The 15,152-nt window shown below is 41.7% G+C and overlaps 1 protein-coding gene across 8 annotated transcripts in view; it reads right to left on the minus strand.

Moving 5' to 3' along the window:
* The window catches only part of rock2b (rho-associated, coiled-coil containing protein kinase 2b), a 72,261-nt gene extending 59,896 nt beyond the window's left edge, over window positions 1–12,365 (minus strand). The window contains exons 1-8 of one of the 8 annotated variants that reach the window (XM_051071834.1): window positions 11,859–12,364; window positions 6,436–6,517; window positions 5,626–5,726; window positions 4,754–4,891; window positions 3,919–4,179; window positions 2,989–3,133; window positions 2,649–2,787; window positions 238–329 (exon numbers count right to left, since the gene is read on the minus strand). In XM_051071834.1, coding sequence (XP_050927791.1) covers window positions 238–329; window positions 2,649–2,787; window positions 2,989–3,133; window positions 3,919–4,179; window positions 4,754–4,891; window positions 5,626–5,726; window positions 6,436–6,517; window positions 11,859–11,954 — 1,054 coding nt within the window. In that variant the 5' untranslated portion in view covers window positions 11,955–12,364. Of the gene's footprint in view, window positions 1–237; window positions 330–2,648; window positions 2,788–2,988; window positions 3,134–3,918; window positions 4,180–4,753; window positions 4,892–5,625; window positions 5,727–6,435; window positions 6,518–11,858 lie in introns of all 8 variants that reach the window. The other 7 variants (XM_051071830.1, XM_051071837.1, XM_051071836.1 and 4 more) reach the window with 7 other exon arrangements.
* Between the last annotated feature and the right edge of the window lie 2,787 nt (window positions 12,366–15,152).

Below are 15,152 nucleotides of genomic sequence, written 5' to 3' on the forward strand. Positions count from 1 at the left end.
GGAGTGGGCAGCATATGGAGTGCATGTGTACGATATATGCAGGCTTAATGGCTCAGGAGATGGAAATAAACTATGAACAAAGGCTGAAACAGAACAGACCTGCAGAGGAATGAGCTAGAGATGATAAGAAGTAGAGGAATGGTGACTAGAAGTAAAAAAAAAAAACATTACCAGAGATGGAGAGCCTGCAAAATAAAAATAGCACAGATTCAAAAACATGCATGTGCACACACTTACTCTCTCTGATGTTGTCAAAGGTCCACTGGTCGTTCTTGAAGAAGGGGTGGCATTTGATCTCATCCACACTGGTGCGGCCCAGACGAACTGTCCTGCACAACAGTGACAGGACCAAGACTGTGAGCGGAGCCTCTTCAGCCCAAACACAAAAAAACACACACCCCGCTCCGCCCCTCCACCCACCATCATCACCAACATGTCATCCCAAACACACGGCCTAGTGGAGTGACCACTCGGCGCTGACCACACTGACCAGCATGGAGAGCCGCATGACCACTGGTGGACACAGGACACGCCTGAAAACCTCTTCTAGCCAGTCATACCCGAGATAATATAGATCCAGGAGGAGAGAGGGAGTGAGGGTTGTGGATCAGAGTGCAGGAGGCGACATCAACAAACCTGACTGACTCAAACACAATTTCTAGTGCTGCTGCTGCCTTCCCTGCTTCTGCTCTTTCTCTACAAAACACACTCTTTCTCTGTCTCTTTCTCTCTCTCTCTTTGCCTCGTCCCCCTTTCCTCCCTCCTCCACCGCTGGGTACAGGGCTGGAGGGGTGCGGCAGTTTGGGCTTGCCACGTGTGGGACATTCCAGACCCAGCCAAGAGGAAGAGAGGGCAGGGGCGGGAGGAAGAAAAAGAAAGGAGAGTTTTAAAACCCCTCTAACACTCATGAAGGAAAAAAAAAAACAGTGCCCGGGAAAACCTCAGGAGCGCAAAGGAGAAAGTTATAGCAGAAAGAAGGAAGGATGGAGAAATGGAAAGTGGCACCAAGAAAAGCTAGAGAAAGAAATTTACAAATGGAGAGTGATGAAAAACATATGGGACAGAAGGAAAGAGGTTCAAAATCTAAAAAGAAGAGGAGGGCAGTGCTTACAGGAATGATTCAGCACGACGGGGTGACAGTGACAGAGCATGTGGGTTGAGTAGTGAATGCCAGTGTGTGTGTGTGTGTGTGTGTGTGGCTGGATAGCCGTACATGCATGTGAGATTCTGTCTGTGGTGAGAGAATGGTGAGTGAGAAGGTAAAATAAACTGTGTGAGGAAAGAAAATGAAAGGCTACTCTGTATTGAAGCAGAAAGGGCCTGTGTTTGAGCCCTCCAGGGGGTGGGGTTACTAATGTAAACAGGAAGTGGTTTCTTCTAGGGGCGGCGGGCCACTAACCACAGTACATCAACCACACCCACTCACCCATTCATGTAACTTTTACCTCTAATACTGATAATATGTTGGTACAATTCTAAAACTGTATTTAGACAATAGCAGGGATTAGCACTGCTGTATTCTCAGGTTTTGGAGTCACTGATACAAGACAGAATAAGACAAAATAGTAGTTTTATTAAATGATTAGTTTGGTGATACTCTGTATTTTTTCTGTTTCTCAACTAATCCCATGAAGAGGACCAAAATGAACCCGGAATGAAACCCAGAAAGAAGTGTCTGTGTGGCCAGTTATTCCTCTGTGCCATAGTGCTCCATTGTTATCCAACAGGTATTTAAAACAAATGAATGAACCGCATTGTTGGACATTGTTGTTCATTCATTATAATGAACACTGGGCACTGTAGTTTATTCAGAGTCAGCCCCACATTCTGAAAACAATCACTGGCAAACAGTCCCTGAGACATGAATGTTTAGCTCCTGTTTGAACTAACATTTGCTAAAAACTCTAGTGCCCAGCAATTTTAGAAAATCATTCGGCCATTTTAAAACAAATACAAGTATATATTTTTGATGTGTTTTTAAAGATTAAAATCTTCAGTAGGAACAAATGGGTTTGGGGATAGGTGCCACAGGAAAGAAAGTCTTGGGAAATGGAGTGGCTTACTGTTAATTTAGGTCTTTTCATGAAAGTTGCCAACAATAAGAAACATATCAACAACATAAATTGTCAGCCTTGTCCTTTAATAATTTCTTTTTCTTGAATTGAATAATCTACTCTCCAAATCTGCTGATACAGTGGTGAATTTACCCCTGCTCCACCGAACACCAATTGCTGACTTTTCAACATTCCTCACACTGTTCATTTAAGATGTTGTTCTACTCAAATGAGAGCTTTCAGTACAGTGTGAATTTAGAGTTAGGTTACAAAAGCACAAAAAGTTATGTTAAAGAATGATTGGACATTTTATGTCTTTACATCCAAGTCTTTTTAGATGTCCTTTAGCTGAAATGGTTGAAGTTGAACTATGATGTGAAAGCTCCCTGTGCAGTTATACAATCCAAACAATGCTGTTTCACTGGTGCGTATGCAAGCTTTTAGTATAATAGTAAAAGTAGAGAAGGAAAAGCCGAGCATGCAGCCAACTGTCTGCACATGCCGCGCAGCCTGAAATTGTGAAATACTCTGAATACTTGCCGAAGCACAAAACACAAGTGTTGGTGTTTATGATTTAGAGATCCATGTGCAAACCTGTCAGTAAGAAAGGCACAGATGAGGTCTTTGGCATCCTGAGACATCTCTATATCATCAGGGAAGACGAGGGAGTTCTTGTGGTTCATGATCTTCCCATAAGTTCCCACTAAGGACTCTGCATAGAAGGGAGTTTCACCTGTGGAAAAAAAAATCATGTACAATGAGTGAATTAAGGGGAAATGATAGGATTTAAATTTCCATGTATCTGCTGGGCAAAGTTGTTGATGATTATACTAATGACTCAGTCTGTCCTTTACGTAATACAGGTGCAACATCATATTCTATTAATATATGAGTCAGTAAAAAAACATGACTGAATAAACAGTAGGTCACTTACCAACCAGCAACTCATAGATAAATACTCCTACAGACCACCAGTCGCACTCCCGGCCATAGTTACCATCACCACCCTGAGACTGGAGCACCTCAGGGGAGATGTAGTCTGGCGTGCCCACAGCTGTGTCACAGTGCACCATGCCCGTCTGCAGACAAACAAATACACAAAGATATGAGACAGAGATGAGACAAAAATGGGAACAAAAGAAGGTGGAGTTTGGGGATAAAGCAGAAAATAAGGAAGAGGCTGTATTTCCAAATTTCACATGACACAAAAACAGCCACCCAGGCATTATTGTATGAGTTGAGACAAAGCTATAAAACACATTGTGGTATGGTTTTTTTTGTTGTGATCTATATGTAAAACCTGCTTGTTCCTAACTTTTTCTGTGATAAACACACAACAGTTAGGAGAGCAAATCATCTCATTAGTTCAGGCATATACTGTTTATAGTCAATTTAGAGCAAAGTCCCAACTCTACCAGGCTGTTTGATCATGTTTATATGACAAACTGTCTGCTGGTAGATTTTTAAGAAAGCTCAACTGTGTGAATCCACTTGTGAACCAGCTATTTTGAAATTGCTGTGGTAAAAACAAAAGGTGGAAAAACACTTCCTGACAGACTGCAGAGGCGGAACCTCTGCTGTGATCTAGATTGGTTGTTCAGCTCAATAACTTCTGGGGACTTGCAAAACAACCTGATGCAAGCGAGCCGCACTGGGCTGCACTTCAGAGTCTGAACACTTGGTGGTGCACCAGGGCCCAGGAAAAAAAGGCAACTTATCATGACACAAATTCATTCTCAATTCAAGAAATCCAGGAGCTGTATTCTCTTCAGAAATAAAAGACTGAAATTCCTAGGTGCTTAAAAAGACCCCCAGTCTAGATCTAAGACATTTGAACAACAGTACCACCTTAAATGCAACCTACCGAGTCCATCTTCATGCATGTGCCAAAGTCGGCCAGTTTGAGGTGTCCGTGTTGGTCCAGCAGCATGTTGTCAGGTTTAATGTCGCGGTGGATGAAGCCCATGGAGTGGATGGCGTCTAGTGCCAGCACCACTTCGGCCGTGTAGAATCGAGCCCACTTCTCTGGTATGTCGTAGTTCATGGTGAGCGTAACCAGGTCGCCCCCGGGCATGAACTCCATCACCATGTAGAGGTGACGGTCGTCTTGGAAAGCACAGCACAGCTAGGAGACAGCAATCTGAGTCACTTAATGTCATTTTAAGACCTACTGAAGAGTCATTGCTTCGATAAAGATTAGATGACAAGGTGTGCATGTCTGGGTGTGTTATCTGTGGATGATCTGTGTTTATCACAGAACAACAGAAAGGAAACCACATCACAGATTAGTATCTCCAACTTGATGACAGCATTATGAAATCAGATTGCACAAAATGGGCTGAGGGGAATCAAGAGTCATTATTTTGTCATTGAAATTCTGTATAATCTTGTCTTGTTCGATCATGTATCGAGTCCTATAAATGACAACAGCATCATGTAACCAGTTTGGTGTCAGTTTCGTGTCTACATATACCTCACATCTGTTGCCAGATGAAGAACCAGTAGGGCGGAAATGTTGCCTTTTTCAGTCTTAGTTAAAATCCAGTGAATGGACTCAGTATTTTTTCCTTAAAAACAAACACAGCCACTGGAGTTTATTTGCAACACCTTCTTTTTTAAATTCAAATTGTAATTTAAGCAGATAGGGAGATCAGAGTTAGTAGGAAAGTTATAGTACACAGAATGCTGTATGTGCACACCTGAACGATCCAGGGGCTGTTGGAAAAGGCCATGATGTGCCTCTCCTCCCAAAAGAAGGCAGAGTCTGACCGCTTGATCATCTCAAACTTGTTGAGCTGCTTCATGGCGTAGACCTTCTTAGAGGCCTTGTGACGGACCTGCAGGGGCAGCGGAGGCGGGCGGGGCAAAAAGAGGACACGTTGGCGCACAAACAGTGATAACACGACAAGGACAGTAAGAACGAGATTTGTAAGAAATGTCCGAGATAACATGAGAGACACTGCAAGAGAGGGAGGGAGACAGAAGCAGAGAGGGGAACCCATAATTGTAGTACACACCCATAGAAAGACATGCTTACACAAGATTTTGAGTGCAAACACACTAAGCCCCCTCCTTCCACACCCCCACACCAGACACACTCCTCTCTTACACACTGAGCCTGTCCAGACTCGTTTCTCCCACAAGACAATCAGCAGATACCAAACCCAATCTTCCAAGAGACAGACATCTGGAAAAACTAGATGTTTGTAAGGAATTACTGCTTTCCCTGATCATTTTTTTAAAACTCAAAGTCAATTAACTTGGTCTCGTTGTCAAGAAAGATGCCAATTATATCCGAAATACCAAAAACAGCTTGCAGATGTTTGCATTTTTCTAGATTCACAGGTTGTTGCCCTCTAGTGGTTCACGTTCCTGTTTTTTTTTGTTTGTTTGTTTTTTTTTGCTGCAAACTTCTCCATCCCAACACCTGGAGAGACTCTGCTGCTCCACCTCCATTCATATCAAACCCACACATATCTGTTGCAACACAAAAGTAAAAAAAAAAAAGAAAAAGTGCAGGGGAATGATCTCACATGTATTTATTAACCCTTCACAGAGAGAAACATCTCACCAGCTGCACTTCTCCATAGGCTCCTCTCCCAATCAGCTTCACCTTCTCGAAGTCTTCAAGCTTCACCTGCAGCTCCCGCAGCTGACTCACCGCCTTCTCATCTGCGGGAATGGACACACGTCGTTACCAAAGCAACGGAAAGGTCAAGCTGCAACCATGTGCGTTTATGTGGTTAAGTTCTGGATCAGAAAGAGACTGCAGACAGTTGTTTAAAAAGACGACCAGGGCGAGAAACTGTCATCGACCGGCCACAGTGAAAGTTATATCACCTTCATAAGACGTAATGTAACATCTGATCTGTGTCTAAGGCTCTTAAACAAAGAAACTGTGCACGCAAACACACACACACACACACACACACACAAAAAGTTGATTAGGAAAACCAGCAAGGCAGAACAAATGTCACATATACTTAACTTTTAGAGACAGTTTGGCTTTGAAACCTGCTGGAGCTAAACAGCAGTTAATTTGCGAATCAGCATTTCACTAATAATCATAATACAGACAAGTTATTGCAGTTGTTTGTTATCTCCTCTGTGACCTTCAGCAAACGACTTCTGTGCACAGTGTACCGTCTCCAGCACGTGGTCTGTCCAAGTGAGATTAAACCTTGAAGATTTTCTTGCAAGATTTGTTTTGAGTTTTTGTTCACTAGCAAACAAGTAATGAACATAATTCCTCATGGCAGAGTGTTCTTGTTATCTTTCGCTAGAAAACACCTTTATCCTGTGGGTATTCTAAGCCAAGTTTTGAGAATCTTTCCCTGCACACCACATACACACAATCACCATAACACACTGCAGCACTTACATCGGTTCAGAAACGCCTCTATGTTCTTGTTTTTCCGCAAAGCAGGGTAGTTCAAATCGTTAGCCAGTGCATTCATGGAATCCTGAAAGAACAAAAAAAATAAAGATAAATCAATCACACTTATCACACATATGTTCCTTGAAAAACTTTTTTCACTTCCATGTTTACCCCCCCCCCCCCCCAGTGTATTAAAAGCCTTATCTAGTTACATGATTGCCACTCCGATTAAGCACTATATTGGAAAAACTAATATTATTTAACACTTGAAATATTATTGCTTGAGTTTGGCTGACTTTTTCATTAACAAATTGAGAAACATCAAATATAATCAAAGCTGAATTCAAGTTCATTTATGTTGGATGGAAAGAATATTTCTATGATTCTCTCATTACTCGTGTCTTGCAAATTGTGCAACCCTGAGCTTCTGCTGGCTGATAAAAGATAGCAAAAGTGAATGAAGGGAGGATGTGAGGAAGGAAAGAATGACATTTTTGTGTGTTCTTGTAAATGAAACATGAGCGGTAGGGAAAATGAGGCCGCTAATGTGAAGCATGGCAAAAACAACGACAGCAGGGCTGGGTGTAAAGACATAACAAAAAAACCTAGTCACGTGATGCCATTACAGCCCCCCCCCACGCCCAAACACAGGCCCACCTACAGCAGCCAAAAAAACACACACACATTCCAAATCTCTACAGCTCAACACAGAGGGGCAGGGACAGCATCGGATGGAAAAGCCTGGGGGGGGGGCTAAGTCGTGTCATCAGCGCTTAAATCAGCGGTGTTGGGTTTCATGGAGAAACCTAAAATGTCTCTGTGATCCATGGACGCATAAGGCTGGCAGGGGCAGGCTGGCAGGTGTGTGGTTGGGTGGGTGGATGGGGGAGGGGGGTGTAGCATGACCCTCTGTTCCCCAAAAACAAGGGGTCAAGTGGAGTCATTCAACGTGTGTGTGTTGGTTGTGACGATGGTGGTGAGGGGTGGGGGGGGGTCTGAGCCACAGTGGTGTCTATTGGGGCCTATTTGTTCGGGGGACATGTGAGTGGGTGGACAGTGGCATGTGGAACAATTCTACACCTTTAAATAGCGGCAGTGAGGAGAGATCCCCCTGCTGCCCATCCCACAGCTACCACCCCTCCCACCCTCCACCCGCAGACGGGTGGAAATAGACCAAAAGGCTCAGAAGCTATTGTGGGACAAACAGCTTATGGGTCTGGATTCAGGCTGAGCGCTCGAGGATCTGTGATCGTTTTACACAGTGTGTGTGTGTGTGTGCGTGTGTGAGCCAGATAAAGGTATGGTTACTGCGGGTGAGCTTTCAGCCATGGCAAACTCTGTTATATTTGGATCGTATGTAAATCATGCCCTAATTTTAGCAGACTCAAATGAAGCATTTGGAGTGTGTGTGTGTGTGTGCGTGTGTGTGAGGTTTGCAGGAATGTGAGCCTGAAAATGATGAACTTGTTTGGGCTGCTGCATCCTTGCATCTGAAAACCAGTTCTCTAAAACAAAGGTTAAATACGGCCACATCTGATAAACTGATCACATGAACTGATCACACAGTATATGTCCAAATAACTGTATAAGCCAGATCAATATTGGATCGAGTATGAGCCATGACATGACCGAACCACATTAAATACAGTTTCTTGGTCAATGTCATGGTAAGAATTCGGTGTTCCCACTATCACTCATTCAGTCACGACGAGCCACCAACTTAGTGTTTTGTGCCACAGAAATCTCTGGCCTCATGTTACCTCAAGTAAAAACTACACCACTCTGTAACTAGGGTCAAGGTTCAAATGCATTGTTACCAAATCTGAATCCAGACGTGAATCTGCTAATCAAAACCTTAAACTCCCTTGTCAAATCTGTTATAGTTTTATTACTTTGAAGTGATTAAAGTTATAACTTCACACATCATTTTCTTAAGTGGTTAACTGAATGTTTGTGTGCTCATAGAAAGAAAGAGGGAACTCTAGGTGTAACACATCATGAGGTATGAAGCCTCTGCGAGTGCATCAGGTGTAATAGGCTGATAGAAATGTGCAGTGCACTGCACTGGCTGCAGGTACCTGGGTTTTATGGGTTTTGTGCTCCTCCTCTATGTGTAATGCAACTTATCCATTGATTGTAATGTGTTTTAATTGGAACTAACTCTGATTACATTCATTTTGATTACAGTACATACTAATATCTACCTTTCTGATTGACAAACATAGGCTTTTCTAAATGTCTCATACTGTATAGCTCACATTATTGACAATACTAACAGGTAAGAATTAAAGCAGGTTTGTATTGTTCTCTTGAACATTGAGTTTAGAGTTTTGCATAGAGACGGTTGGTACAAGAACAATCTGCAGCACCAGTAAGACAAAGGAGTTGACTGTGAGTTGCCAACAAGACCTGATATAGTAGAGTTTAAGTCTCTAGGAGATTCAGGTCAACAACAAATTGCATTAAACTGACAGGCCTCTGTCCTCTGTCATGATATCACACTCTTATCCTGTGATTCCTACCACTATTTACTATGGACAGTGAGTGTGTGATATCTCATGGTGTTTAAATCTCTCGTCCACTGATCAAGCCTACGACCAGTCACAGCTGAAAACAATTAGATCCAGCTTGTCTAATTTTCACCTCTGGAATCTGGACAAATCTGGACATGATTCTGTAGTTAAGGCTGGTTTGTGTGTGTGTGTCGTCACCACCCTCATAACAACACCTCCCATCTGCATCAAAATGTAAACTGTTCTTGCTCAAACAGATCCAGTTTCTGCCATTCAAAAGGGGACTGGGGGGAAAAAAAAGTTGAATGTTGAATGTCTTCCCTGATACAAACCAGGCCTGCCTCAAACTGTTCCTCAGAGTCCTGAATTAAATTTTGCACTTCCTTGTATGGTATCTGATCTGTGCATGTTTTTACATACTTTACAAAGGAGTTGTCACATACCTCTGACACACATTTGCATGGTAGCTACCTCTGTTTATCATTATATGTTTGGGTACCAACAGTGATACGGACAGAAAAGCTTTCATTCATACACATGATGCCTCCAGATGGTTTTGGTAAGTACTATAGACAGCTTGTGAAGCATAAACTGACATAAGTTACGCAACCTGTGATTATGCTATAAAAAATTGAGCGATAACAGTATTTTCACCCACATACAAGATCATTTGTAATATTGGTACTTGATCATATGGTTTTCCCCTATTGCAGCAAATGAAGTTTTAAAACTGGTTAATTTGTCTGGCCAGGAAATCCTTACATTTTAGAGCTGGAATCAGCAAATGCTTGAGGTGCTTGTGTTTTTATTTGACATATTACTTCAATAATCAATCAATTGATCAGCTAATCATCACAACACAAATCCACATAACAGTTAAATTAAATTCTGAAGCACTGACTGATTATCTTTACCCTTAATGGCAATTAATTGTAACTTAAATCATAAATTACACTTATCACTCGATTATTCAATATGTCAATGAACAGGAAATTAATGGGCAACAATTTTGATAATTGAATTATGATTTCATTCATTTTATGAAGCAAGAGGGGGTGATATTTTCTGGTTCCAGTTTTGAAGATGTAACAAGGTGCTTTATTTGATTTTAAATCGAACATCTTTAGGTTTTGGACCGCTGAACAGACAAAACAAGATGTTTGAAAATGTCACCTTAGTATCTCAGAACTTGAGTGCGTTGGACATTTTTCACTATTTTTGGACTTGGCACAGGCTAAATGATGACTCAGTTAATTGAAAAAACAACAACAGATTATTTGATAATGAAACCATCACTGCAAAACAATCAAATGCTTGAAAAGGAATTTTGTCCTACTGATTTAAAAAGAAATGCTTCAAAAAAAAAAAAACCCAACAATCTTTTGTACTCACACAACAAAAACAATTGTGGACAAACAGGAAATAGTGATGTGAGGTCACAGTGGGGGTTATCTCCATCTCAATTCCAGGAAGTGACTTCAGCTTCCTGTGTGGTAGCTCTCTGTATTAGGGAAGCATGGTGGCCATTGTTATCCAGAGCTGCTTGGAAACAGACGCAGCTGACTGTGGTGCTAAAACTGAAAATGATGACTGGTGGAAGTTTGGATGGTGAGTTGGCGTGGGCTCAAACGGATTCATTTCATGTCATGGTCCGATTAATATTATTGCATGACATGAGTTGGGCTTGTTTTGTGTGATGCTGAGAGCGGTGGCTTTACGCTGGATTTCACTTGTGACTCATCAGCACTCAGAATAGACCTGTTTCCCACTAGCAGGAACTACTGCAGACAGAAAGGTTGTTTATGTAGTGACCAGACAGCACACAACATCAAATCGCCTTTAATTGTTAACATATTGACTTCAATAATGATCCCTAAGCATGCTTGGATGGCTTTTCTTCCCAGATGTCACCAAAATAACTAACAACCACAGCTAATCTGTGGTGCCATTCTGTTAATATTAAATCTGTATGGAGCGACTGAGCATTTCCCTTCTGATTATTTCTGATGAGTGAAGGTGTGAGTCCATGTAGATAAGCATGTTCATCCAGTTTCCCTTAAGGTATCTCTAGAGTGCCTTGAAAGTATTATGTTTTACAAGAAGTACTGTGCTGGGGAAGGTTTTTGTAAGAGGAGACCTACAAGGAAAGTGGAGTTTTAGGTAACAAAAGCTGTTCCGTATCAGCTGGGAAATGTGTAGTTGAAATGTGTAGTTGTTGTCCGAGGTCGGCGTAGCAGAGGGGGAGTGGGGGGGTGGGCGACTGTTTTATCAAAGTTGGCTGAGTACATTCTTGGGACAGGTCAGAGGGAGGGCATGTCAATTAGAGGCCACACCGAGGGACTCGACAGGTAATCACAAACAGTGATGGAGTGATGAGAGAAGATGAATAAAAGAACTACCAGTTTGACTTTGCAGAGGGAACTGATTGGTTCTTTGGTCTAGTTTCATTAAGCATCAGCCTAATTCCCCCTTTTAAAATGTTTTATCGTAAATTCAATCTCCTTTTCCTGGATTCAACACAGGAAAGTACAACTCCACACTGAGTTCAGATGAGCCCCCCCCCCCCGGCTACACCCATAATTAAAAGCTAAACTAATGATAAACAGAGTTCAGGTGAATGATAAATGAATTTTTCACAGGCAGCTTAATTATCTGTCTAGAGCATTTACCAATCATTCTCTTATATCATGACAGCTTTATGTCTTTTTCTTCTCCTCTCTTTAAACTGTGTCACTGCTTTTTAATTTGTTTCTGCACTCCAGCTGTTACTTCAGACATGTCTCTTCAGGTAATTTGTGATCCAGGCAGAATAATAACTCAGGAATCAACTACGCCTGTATGCAGGTCATTATCTCTCATGTCTGAGTTATGAGACCGACCTGTATCAGACCCCGAGGGGAAATGCAAACTCACCAGTAGGGTTCCCAAGTTAAGTGCCGACTGAGGGCTCCTCATCAGGGACTCCAGCTTCTTCAGCCGGCTTTCCAGTCTGCTCTCCGCTCCCAGCATGATCACAGTACACTGTATCCAGCTCAAATGACATGAAAAAGTAAAAATACAAAAACACCTGCGGGCCCTTTTTTTGTCTCAGGACACAGGCGAGAGGTAGACACACCGCTCCGCTACTGCTTGGATCAGCTCCTCATGTCAGCTCTTCTGTAAACTGCGGCTTTGAGTAGTCAGGGTTAATTATTTATCCTCTGTCAAAGTACGCCGCCTCGCTCCTATTTCATTAGTATCTCAACAGAAAGTGAAAGCCGAGCGGACTTTTTTTTTTTTTTTTTTTTTTTTTTGGAGCCGACTGAAGACGCACTGCACTTTCAGGTGCGTCCCGTCTGCTCCCAGGTAGCTGCAGTAAAATCTGATCCGACCACAACGTGTCCAACCTGTAGGACGGACCGCTGTCGAGCTTGATTGGACAGAACAGTACTACATCCGGTTGAAACTACCAAACTAAAAGAGGTCGCGTATACAGTTTTAAAGTGGAAAAAAAACACTTCGTAACGAAAGCCACTGTAGTGAAAACAAACAAAAACAAATTAAAATCAGAGAAAAGTCAGAATTTTGAAAAAAAAAAAAAAACAAACAAAAGGAAGGAATGATTAAGATTAATGTGTAGAAAGCGAAAATACATTTTTTAAAAAGATAACAAAACATTAAGAAAACTTTGTTTGATTTGATAGAAATAATATATACATGTTCAAATATGTCTTTTACTTTTAGAACTCCTGTCTGCTTTGCATTTAATAGCTTTTGCGTCTCATTTCATGTTGGAACCTTTTACATTTGGACTCTTATTTTGTTAATACCATAAAATCAAGATCAAGCAAAAACTAATCAAAATTTTATCAGTGAGCACAAAGCAAACAAAATTAAAGCTGCGAGCAGCGTTGAACGGGCCCTCGCACCCGGCGCCCGTCGGGGGAGCGGCGACCGCGGGACCCCGGCAACCGCGGGGTCAACGCAGGTCGCAGGGCACACGCTGGCGTAACAGTTCACACTTCCGAGATGTAAAAATTTTAAATAAAAGCTTTTATGCTAATTATTTTCTGTGATAATATTTTTCAGAGCTCATCATCTGTGACAGCTCTTGGCTCTCCTGACTGTAACCTCTCTGTGGCAGCTTCTCACAGACTCAATCAACTCCTCTTCCCCTCCCCCCTCAAACACAAACACAAACACAAACACACACACACACACACAGATACCCCCTCCCAAAAGGAGATAAAACTCAGTTTTAACTTGAGTTTACAAGCTTTGAGCTTTGAGCAAAAGCATTTTTTTGCAAGTTCTGTTATTGGGTGCATATATAAATCATTTATGCTTAAACAAGGGTTATAATGAAGTTATTTGAACAGTGAATATCTCATCTGCCTAAAGTCAGGGCGAAGCCACTAACCAGCTGTAGGGATGGGTATCATTAGGATTTTATCTTTATCCATACAGACCCCTATCAGTCCAGCTCAGACTGTTACTGGTTTAAGAGAGTGAAGTTTATAGCAATTTGCAAAATTTGGAGATTAGTGACAAACTAACCAGTTAGACTACATACAGACAAGCTTTCATTTTAGCTGTTAGTAACAGTTTGCCATGAGCTTAACCAGCGTGCTGTGCTTCGTGTTAAACATGTCATGAGACTGTGGACAACGTTTGAGCCAGCTTTGACATCTGCAGATATGAGTTTCTGAAGAGGGGCCTGCTGAGGTTAGATGTGCTGAATAATATCCATTTTCATATCAGAAAAAACACTGCATTAAACATTGTCTTAGCTCACTGAGCTGAGGTCAACAGGTAATATAACCAACCTGTGAGGTGGCTCACCCCCGTAAGATAAACACATAAATGATCCCTGATAGAACCGATAATTAAAGGCACATCAGTGACAGGGAATGCTATTAAAACTAAACTATAAACTGGTGACATTAACTGCAAAAGAAGATTTTTATTGATACATTTCAGGTAGAATTTAGTTTTCAATAAGGAAAATGCTGTAAGAAACCTGAATTTGTTGCAACAAATTTAAAATAAAAGCTTTTATGCTAATTATTTTCTGTGATAATATTTTTCAGAGCTCATCATCTGTGACAGCTCTTGGCTCTCCTGACTGTAACCTCCCTGTGGCAGCTTCTCACAGACTCAATCAACTCCTCTTCCCCTCCCCCCTCAAACACACACACACAGACACACACACACAGAGACCCCCTTCCAAAAACCCATCAAAGAGTAATACAATGGCTCCATCTGTAGGATAAAGTAGAGAGTCGCAACAGGAAGTTACCCCAAAATCTGAGGTTTCAAACAGGAAGTTGGGTTTCCGAACTTTGACGGGCCAGAACCGGCACACGCTTCGACCCAAACTCACAATTTTCGGAGCCAGTCTTCCAAAAATTGTCAAGGAGGGGCTGACAACATTTGAAGTGAATCTGGTCACCCGTCTAGAAACTGGACATCACACTATAAAATATGTCATTTCCTGCTATAAATAGGTGGCGCTACAACAATTGTATGAATATTGACATATGGATGTGTGCAGATAGGTACCATTAACAATCCTGTAAAGTTTGATGCAGTTTGGACAAAGTATGGCCGAAATATAGCAAAAATAAAGCAACTTCCTGTTTCGTGGCGAGTAATCGAACTTTGAGGGGCCATAACTTCCACGCCCTTCAACAAAAACTCAAAATCTGCCGCAATTTAACATCGTCTATGTCTTAAGAACATACTATTAAGTTTTGAAGTCAATGGGATAATGCGTCTAGGACTAGTTCGCGTTCAAGCGACCCCTGGAAATGGCCAAAAACACACAATTTTTTCACCTTCCGGTCAAAATAAAAATACTTTCTGTTGGGTTTAGAATATGGCTCCAAGAGACTTTTTGGTGCGTCATGGGATGTTACATATGTGTGCAGATTTTCAGATTTTTAGGCGCAACGGGCTTGAGGGGCTGTTCCGTTTAAAAATGTAGGTGGCGCTACCGAGGGCATTTTACCACGCCCATGCTCAAGACCCCTAAATTATTAAATTTTTCGCCGTGCCTGACGCGTCTGCAAATTTTGGTAAGTTTTCACGCATGTTAAGGCCCTCAAAAAGCCGATCTAAGAGGCGGAAAAAGAAGAAAAAAAAAAATAATAATAATAATAATAATAATAATAATAATAATAAACAGACCGAAAACAAGAGGGTCCTTGCAACTCGTTGCATGGCCCC

This window comes from Lates calcarifer, linkage group LG7_1 (genome assembly GCF_001640805.2).
Source record: "Lates calcarifer isolate ASB-BC8 linkage group LG7_1, TLL_Latcal_v3, whole genome shotgun sequence".
In the NCBI taxonomy this organism is placed as follows: domain Eukaryota; kingdom Metazoa; phylum Chordata; class Actinopteri; family Centropomidae; genus Lates; species Lates calcarifer.